General features: G+C 33.9%; 1 protein-coding gene across 1 annotated transcript; it reads right to left on the reverse strand.

Annotated features, from left to right (window-relative positions):
- Positions 1-5,410: 5,410 nt before the first annotated feature.
- LOC128180681 (uncharacterized) lies at positions 5,411-8,140 on the reverse strand. Its single transcript, XM_052848816.1, has 5 exons — positions 8,028-8,140; positions 7,760-7,810; positions 7,567-7,664; positions 7,408-7,461; positions 5,411-5,436 (listed from the first exon to the last, which is right to left on the reverse strand). Exons 1-5 carry the CDS (start codon positions 8,138-8,140, stop codon positions 5,411-5,413), a joined length of 342 nt encoding a protein of 113 aa, XP_052704776.1.
- Positions 8,141-9,877: the final 1,737 nt, after the last annotated feature.

The raw sequence follows: 9,877 nt of genomic DNA on the forward strand, positions 1-9,877 counted from the left end.
ATTTCAATGAAGAAAAATACGTACAAAATTTGCAAACAAAACAAACGACATTAAAAGGTACTGTGTTATTTCGCCTCATGTTAAATTTCACCTTTGACGACAAGACGGGTATGGTTGTATTACAAATTTGACATCGCTTTAAATAAAGGTCGAAATGATGAGACAAATTACAAATAAACATGTGTACGTTTTGTTCGCTAATATTTCTGAAGTCTGCTTTCTTTACAATCGATGCATAGCATGGGGGTTGAATAACCCCAATCATTCGGGGGACGAAACCAAGCGGTTTCATTTTCTAAACATTCCCGTGATGCATTTTGGTTTGTTTTTTTTGTTTGCCCAAATTATTTTTATTAACTTTGAATATTTCTAACTTTAAAAGGAGACTGATTCTGCTAGTGTAAATAGGAGAAAGTCCGTAACTTTCTAAGATAAATTATTTGTATGGAAAAAATTTTGATACTGTAATAACAAAAAAATCGGACAAAGCACCTTTCAGAATCTGAGTACCTCTGTTACGTTCTCAAACACATTTCAGCCTGGCATACTGTCATTTTACCTGTCTCAACAAATGTGAACTCTGTATCCCAGTCCGTGAATGCATGAAAGAATAACAATGTTTTGATCTTGGACCCAGTTATCTAACAATGTCATGAACTGGTATCCATCGCAAATCCTTGCCCTTTCCAAATGTCACCCATAACTCATCAACTTTTAAATCATCAAAAACAACCACACCAATAACAACAACAATTTGTATCCGAACTTACTGTGATGATTGAATTGATACTACTCAAGGCTGCATGTTTTGCATTTGCATTTTGCTTTGATTTGTTTTTTTTCCTTTGTTACACCTATAGTAGTTTCTGTCGTAATAGTTGCAGATACGATTTGGTCTGCTTAAATCCAGATGGTCTTGTTTTGTTCTCGTTACACCAAAGAAAAGTGTTCCAAGAGTTTGGCGGTTTAGTGTTTCTAGATACTAGTATCTTCCGTCTAGATCTTATGCCTCGTATTCTTCTAGTTTCACCTTTATGACTATCATCTTTGTAAACATCGAAGACAATATCTACTCTCCGATGGCCTTGCGCAAGTGAAGTGATGTGCGTTAGGATAATGTCATTGGCATAGTTATCAAAGGTTTGACATTGTTCGATTGTTTTGAATTGACGAATGACGGGCAGTTTATAACAAATGAAAGAACTGTTGGTACACTGTTTGGATATACTTGACTAGCTTCCAAAATAGGCATCGACTGAGATTTCACACCAGTATTTAAAAAACATTTCGAGAAAGCGAGGGGGGAATTTCTGATTTTCATTTTCCAAAAATTCTTGTAAATCACACTGCTCTGACAGAAAATAAAAGTCTAAATAACAGGCTACAGTCATCTTTTAAATTTGCTAACTATGTCTTGAAGAATCAGCTTTTTGTTTGGAAACTTTACCATTAGAAAAACTGAATCACTGAATTTTTCAAGCATAGCCATTGCACAAGCCCATGAGCAGAACAATGCAATTGTAAAAGGTGGTGATGGTGCGATATTGCTAACTGTCAAAGAATCTAGAGGGTAGGTAACTGGAAACACTAGACTTGGAACTCCTTTTTTCGGTGTATCCAGAAAACAACTGAACTATTGGGTGTTTAGCAAACAAAATTGTATCTGCAACTATAACGACAGAAACTACTATAGTTGTAACAAAAGAAAACATGTTGTCAGTAACAGAGCTATAGTTACAGACTGTATCATCTTGAAACCATGAAGAAGCTGACACGTGTATGTTCCTACATACAAAACATGCAACTTTTGGTAGTATCAATTCTAGTTCGGATACGGATTGTTGTTGTTATTGGTGTGGGTGATTTGATGATTTGAAAGTTGATGAGTTATGGGTGAAAGGGCAGGGATTTGCGATCGATACCAATTCATGAAAATTTTTGATCAGTGGGTCCAAGATCAAAAGCACTTTAGTTGCATTCACGGATTGTGATACAGAGTCCGTATTTGATGGGACATATAAAATGACAGCATGGCAGGCTGAAATGTGTTTGAGAGCGTTACAGAGGTATTCAGATTCTTAAGTTCTCCTTGTGACAGTGTGACAGAACATATAATCAATTAGTACACATCATGTACGTTCGGTCCAGCACTGCCAATAGAGTAAATGACACGCGCCTTGACCTCTTTGCTCGTAAGCAGCGTCCGTACAATGGCATCCCTCGATCCCTCGATCCCTCAGAAGCTGCTCTTGTAGAGCATATTAAGAGATCTGTATTGCAAGCTAAACATACATTGGGTTAGTCACTATACAAGTGACAAAACTCACAATCCCCTTTTGGGTTGGGATAAAGATTACAGTTTTTGGATTTCACTCTGGACATCTTATAACGAATGGCGGCTTCTACTGAAATGTTGATGTAATGTTAGTTGTTCTGGGGAATGCAAATGTTTCAAGTCCGAATTATTATGCACTGCTCTTTGCAGTGCAACTGCTTAGATGATTAGATAATGTACATTCAAAAATGAGCGGCAGCATGTTTTTAATCGCATGCGCAGAGTGTTCATATATGAAATTAACATCAAATTATATCATACAACAAATTCTCCTTCATAATTTCACAAAAATTAAAACATTACCCAGAAATATCTAAAATATCATGAAAACATTATGAAAAAAGGACGTCATTTTGAAATAAGAGGCGGCCATCTTGAAAATGACCAAAACTTGAATGGCCAACGATATTTTTTTATCAAGTAATGTTCAAGTAACCTTCATGCAAAATGTGGTGCTTGTCTCCACAAGTGAAATATTTCACCCACTATCCGCTACACTAATATGCAGAAAAGGATTAGTTAAGATTAGCTAAAGGAATTCATTATTGTCCTTCAATTGGATTATCATTATGATGTTGACCAATATAGGTAAGCATAATACATGTAGTAGCATTAGCACAATACACTGAGATGCCAGCATACATAAGTTTTTCTTTCACTTTCTAAATGTGATCTCGCTTTGACAGCATACTGTATCATCATCTTTTAATATTTAAATAAGCTTATCATCCTTACCTATCCTATCGCATTTGTAAAGTTTCTGTCATTTTAATTGCAAAAGTTATTTTTTTTTTTTCATTTGTCAGACTTACACTATTGAGTTGACCCCATATTGACCCTGTATAAACAATTTCATATTAAATTTGTGTATTACATGTAAGTAAGTGTAGACACTTATCATTTTAATATGAATTATAATAGGAAGTAAGGAGTATTTCTTTAATGTATTATAATGCATCAAATACAATGTAGGTCATGACCTTATGGGACTGTTCTGACCCCACGAAACAGCAAAATACAAAATAACTTCTAATGTCACTATGATGCATCAAATGGTGTAAAGTACATTAATGACCCCCAGGTGTTGTCTTTAACCCCCCTCCCCTTTATGAAATAGGGAATGATGATACACCTTATATTTTGTTAACTTCTGAGATCCTTATCCCTAAACCATATGATTTATTCTTGCTCATTGTGTCATTGCGCATCAAATTGTTTATACATGTAGGTTATGCCCCCTTGGAGACACTCTGACATTCTAGAACAAGAAATAATAAAGTATTTTATCTTATTCATATGTAGTGTTTGATCCATGTGGGTAATTCCCAGCCTAATGATGACACTGCTTTGTTTAGGAGACTTTACACTTGCCCTAAATAGGCGAATACACATGCATATAACATTTTGTTTATAAATCTTAAAAATTGAATTAAGCAATTTCCAAAATGTTAATGTGCATCAATCAAGAAATGATTTAAAATTTGCTACTGTACACATGTAAGAATGTAATAAGAAGACTGAATCTTTAGAACCAGGTAAGATTGGGGGTAGGAGTGGATGTGGAGTATAAACATTTATAGTTTGAATCATGTATTGTTATTAGTTTTAACTTGTCAATGAATATTAGTTATTGATCCTATGGTAGAAATATGACCTATGATCATATCTCAATAGTTAATTTGTCAATTATGCAAGGTTTAATGAAAATTTTGTTAAGAATAACATGTTTTACCAGTTTATAAAAGTTTTTAGACACCCAAATTATATTTTGATTTTAATAGATCATTCGACAATTAGGGGGGGGGGGGCAGTTTATATTTGAGTTTGTTTGGGGTGGGGGTTCCAAGTCATAAATTTGACGATTTTTTAATGTAATTTAAAATCAGACTAAGCCATGCTACAGTCATGAACATGAATAGTATAGACCAAAACACAAACTAATACATGTATATGTACATAGGAAGTATTACAAAACATAGATGATTGATCTATATCTGGGTTCTTAAATTTTAATCATATATCATGTACATGTATTATTGTTTCTTTGTTCAAGACATTTCAGATGGTATGTAGGTCATGATCCCAAGTGCTCTTCCTGAAATTATCAAATATCATAAAAACCATTGAGATCCCCACCTTAATCCAAAGATATTATTTCTCCTTAGGCCAGGGTGCATCAGATCATTATAGCATGTAAGTCATGACCCTAAGGTGTCATCCTGACCCCCTTAGAATCAGAAATTGTCAATTATCTTTAAATTATTGATGTTTGATGATCATATCTCTATTTAATCTTTATTATTAAGTCTCCCGAATGAAATTTGGAGACTTATTTTATGGTACGGTTCTTAATACATGTATTATTATTCTTCGTCTTCTTCTTTTTCTCCTTTCCCGCTCTGAACTTGTTTCTCAGAGATGGTTGAACAGAATTATACAAACCTCTAGGATATGATAGGCCTACATATCTAGTTGTGCACCCTGGTTTGATTTTTCTCATTTTGGGTTAGACAACCACTTTTCGGGGGGGGGGGGTCAAAAGGGTGTGGGGTCTAACATTGAACCTTGTAGGAAGAATCGTAGACTCTATTGTGAATGGTAACTTGAAAACGAACAAAGACAATAATATAGGGTTTTCATAATTGACTGTTACTGGCAATATATAGGGTTTATTAGATCTGACCCCTGGGGTCATCCCTACCCCCAGGAATTTGAAATTACCATATATCTCAGAAACTGTTATAATCATGACCCATAAATCATATATATTCATGTCAAGGAGCGTCAAATGTTGTGTAGGTCATGGGTCCTGTGGGAAGTCCTGACCCCCTCTAACAGCAAGTCCCTTAATATATTCAAAACAGTTGAGATTCCCACCCCTTAACCATATATATTCTTGATCCTTAAAGGGCATCAAAAGGTATGTAGGTAATGGGCCTCAGGGTTAAATTTAATTTTTCAAAACCATAATGCACATCTTTGGAACAGTTCCTATCATATCCCAAGATATGATGTGTCTATCCATTAAATCATAAGAGGAGTTCTAGGATCAATGTTTTTTTGGAGTGATAAACGTCAATTTTCTGCTACGTTTGGACTCCCTGGATAAAATTAAATATTTTTAAAACATTACAGCACATCTATAGAACAGATATGATGTGTCTATCCATTAAATCATTAGAGGAGTTCTAGGATCTCTGGGGGTTTTTTTTAGTGATAAACGTCAATTTTCTGCTTCTATTTGACTCCCCGGATGAATTTTAAATTTTAAAAACCTTATTGCACATCTATAGGACAGCCTCAATTAAATCCCAAGAGATGACGTAGCTACTCCAAAAGTTGTAAGAGGAGTTCTCGGAACCATACTTTTTTGCAAAAAAAACGTCATTTTTTGTTGCCCACTGATCCCCCTTAATAAAAAAAATTCTAGAACCTGATCATACTTCAATATGACACCCCCAATCATATTCTAGAGAAGATCATTTGGCTACTGCCCCAAAATATGACGTTTTTGAAACCAGTTTTTTTTTTTTTTTTAAAAACAACAAAAAAACCAGGCATTTTTTCAGCCATTAAATGACCCCCAAGACAAAATTGAAAATACCGAAACCTTATTGCGCATCTATAGGATACCCTAAAACATATTCCTAGAGATGCTTTGTCTACTGTTGAAAATAAGGAGGAGTTCGAGCAAGAAGGTTTTTTGTGAAAAAACATTATTTTTTACCAATTATTTGACCCCCAGGACTAACAGAGAATTTTTGAAACCTTTTTACAAAACAACATGATACCCTAAATCAAACTCCAAGAGTTCAGTTTGCTGGTTTATAAGATGTAAGAGCAGTATGAGAAAGTAAAACGTGACAGACAGACGGACGGACGGACAGACGGACAGACAGACGGTTGGACGGACGGAACAGGGTAACAACAATATACTCGAACTTTCTTTAGAAAGTGCGGGTATAATAACCCCTCTCTTTGCAGTTAATTGAAATACCGGTAGCCAAGCAATGCTATTCTGTTGATAAAACTTTGAATATGATGCAGTTAGTTGTTTCAAATTTTCCTCACTTTCTCCTATGGTACAATGGAACTTCATATCAGAAAATTGATCCCATAGGACAATGATTTTCTTTGATGAGCTTGTTTAATTTAATAAACTCCCAAACCATTTCCATAATAACCATACTATGTAAAAATATGTAAAAAAGAAAATTGAATATTACAAACAATTTTAAAAATTGTCGAAACACTAAATCATATCAGTAATTTTGAATTTCATTTAGATTAATGCCCTATAGGGTCACTTCAATTTACTAGACTAATAAATTTAAACAACTTCTAAAAATAGTTAACTTCTTTATTCATAATGATATTATTTATTTCCTTATAATGATAGAAACTTTTGGTTTACATGAAACAGTGTTGAAATAGCCCCAAAACCACCGCCCATTTTACAGATTATTAATTTTCCCAAAACACATGTTCCATATAAACCATGGCTCAGAAATTAGCCCCCTTGGGACAAATGAATTCAGTCACACTTGTCTTTGATGTTCTCATTAGCTCCTAAGAATTTATCATTAACAAACAACAATTTTGCATTGTCAGTTGATAGAATACTTATAAAAAATAAATTTAGTTAAGACATCAAGACAAAAAACCTCCATCTAGATGTATTTATATAACTATCTTTAAGAGTGTTTTCACAGGGCAAAAAACAATCTTTAAGCAAGTCCTTAAAGGTGGCTTAAAGGTGGCGTAAAGGTGGCTTAAAGGATATACAATCTTTAAGCCACCTTTAAGTCACCTTTAAGCTGAGCTTATAGGTCCTTAATGTCCAAACTTCTTTAAGTCACCTTTAAGCCATCTTTAAGCTACCTTTAAGCATCTTTAAGTGGCATTTACGCTCCCTTTAAGTTGTCTTTAAACCATTTTTAAGTTCCCTTTAAGTCAAGTTTGATCAAACTGAACAATAAAAACATATATTAAATGCAAAACTCTTTTATAGGGAGGGGTGGGGGTGATCCGAGTGATGATATAATTTCCAAGGATATAATTTCCAAGCAAACTGCCTACCAAGACGTTTTCTGTGCCAGGATCCGATTGAAGCAGAGAGGGACAGCCTTGAAATTTTAATATATAAATCGAATTTGTCAGCCAATGTACCACCAAACAAATAATTGGTTATGTATAATGCTGGAAATGCAGTAAATATTTTCATTACTTACCACCACATTCCATCACGCACCTCAGGTAGTATCTTGCTATCACAGTAGGGTCATTGTTAGATGACCCAACACGCAACCACATGATTTTTCTGGAGTATCTATAGGGATGCACAATAAAAAAAATATTGTAAATAACATTAATAATATTAACAAAATTAAAAGTGAAAGGTAAAACAACTAATTTGATACTTGCCCATCGATGCAACCATGAATAGACAACCCATACGGCTTCAGTTTGTCATATCTGCAAATGAAATTTAACTATAAATAAATTTAATTAAGTAATTACTTAATCAATTGATTAATAATTTAAACAAAGGAAAACTATTAAAAGGATATTAGATATATTTATTCATGTTTTTGTAACTTAAAAATATAACCTTTGTCAAAAATAATAATATAACAAAAATTCTCTAAATCAAAACAAGTCAAAAATAGATTAACGTATCATGATATCTTACCCGTCAATATGCCAAGTATCATTCGGGCCACTAGATTTATAAATTCGACGTATAATTCTACGTCTTCTTCTGAACTCACATCCGATGGGATCTATTTCTTTCATAAACTTCATTACCGAGTCTCTTTTAATAAAGCATAGAAAGAAAATATATATAAAAAAAAAAAGCTAGACGGGATTTAAGTTAATCAATATACTCTTCGTCTATAAAGAAATTTATTTTATAAGTTTTAAATAAATTGTATGTACCTTCGAACCTGGAGTCCTCTCATTCGCAACGTGTCATACATACATCTATAACCGACTGTGTATGGCTTCGAATCAATTTCCTTCTAGGTACAAGAACATAAACAAGCATAAATTATTTCAAATGTAAAGTTTATGATATTTTTAAATTCTCTATACAAACGTACACGAATAATTAGTGATACCGTATACTAACCGTGATTGCACTCTTTATTTCATGATCAGATACCTCGATTAAACCGCGTTTTCGTGGACATCCTCGTCGATGCATTTGTTTTTTAATGGCATTAGGGCTTTAATTGAATGTAAATTCTTCGTCATATATCATATCAACTCCAGAAACAAAATAAATAAGTAGTTTAACAGGTAAAGAATTTTGACGAGATTTGTATTAACGTACCTTATATGTACACTGTGCACTGATGAGAGTAGAGTAGAAATACACTTGTATGATATTCCCTTAAGAGCGTAGTCCCAAATAAAATCGTTTACTACACGTAAAAGAAAAATATTTATTATTTCTTTTTGACAGCATCAAACATTTAGTCGTATCCTTTGTAATAGTGCAATTGAACCAGTTCAGAATTAAAACTAATTGTATGACTTCATGCATCGACATTCTTTTTAAAAATGAAAATACTTAAAAGATGTAACTCACCATCCATGTTCTCGTTCATTGCATAGAGTAAATATGTCTGAACTTCTAGTTGTTAAACTTTTAGCAGTGTACACGACAAGTAAGTGGCTCGGGACAGGCGAATTTATACCACGTGGCTTCGGTTCTGTTTAATGTCATTAATAATGCTCGTTGCAAGTAAAACTGCTTTGTTTTTTGTCAAACCCTTTTGTCAATTAAGATAACTTGACTTTTTTAAGATAATTTGACTTTGCCGGCATTTCTGGAAATGCCGGCAAATCAAACACAACTCGTGGTTACTTTTTGTCCGGCCCATATCGGCCATCGTAACAATGTTCCGATGGACACAGATTGCCGTTATAAAATTCTTTATAATTTTTTTTTGTTTTAAAATTATTGTAGGGGTGTATCTAAATTTGCGCAAGAAATTATATTAATCGGTGAAAAAAATCTCTCTCTCTCTCTCTCTCTCTCTCTCTCTCTCTCTCTCTCTCTCTCTCTCTCTCTCTCTCTCTCTCTCAGTTCATCCGGTTATTAAACAAAATAAAGATAATGAACCACAACTGCATGATTTAATTTAATAATCGGTTGAAGGTATGTATTTTTTTCAATTTTAATTATTTCTAGATCTAATTCTAGATCTGCTAGATACATGTTAAAGATGAAAAGACTCTCAACTGCCTTTGTTATATCGGGCAGGATATTACTGCTTTATTTGTCTAGACATCGTTTTGTTCGTTTGTGTATATCTAATTAGAGTCTATTGTTTGTCCAACTTAAGAAAACCCCTGGAACTAACACATAATAAACAAGATATACACAACAGTCGTGTCGTGTGCCCAGGTGCACGTTTGTGTATATCTAATTAGAGTCTATTGTTTGTCCAACTTAAGAAAACCTGGAACTAACACAGAATATACAAGATATACACAACAGGTGTGCCGTGTGCCTAGGTGCAAGTCGGGGTT

This window comes from Crassostrea angulata, chromosome 4, assembly GCF_025612915.1.
Source record: "Crassostrea angulata isolate pt1a10 chromosome 4, ASM2561291v2, whole genome shotgun sequence".
Lineage (NCBI taxonomy): Eukaryota > Metazoa > Mollusca > Bivalvia > Ostreida > Ostreidae > Magallana > Magallana angulata.

What these genes read in the sequence shown, in the direction of transcription:
- LOC128180681 (XM_052848816.1), bottom strand. Translation starts at nt 8,140, where the DNA reads ATGAAGTTTATGAAAGAAATAGATCCCATCGGATGTGAGTTCAGAAGA. An exon ending in GTGCGTGATGGAATGTGGTG is followed by an intron (nt 7,462 to 7,566) that starts GTAAGTAATGAA and finishes TAAAATTTCAAG; the next exon opens with GCTGTCCCTCTCTGCTTCAA. An exon ending in AGAAAACGTCTTGGTAGGCA is followed by an intron (nt 5,437 to 7,407) that starts GTTTGCTTGGAA and finishes AATTTTATCCAG; the next exon opens with GGAGTCCAAACGTAGCAGAA.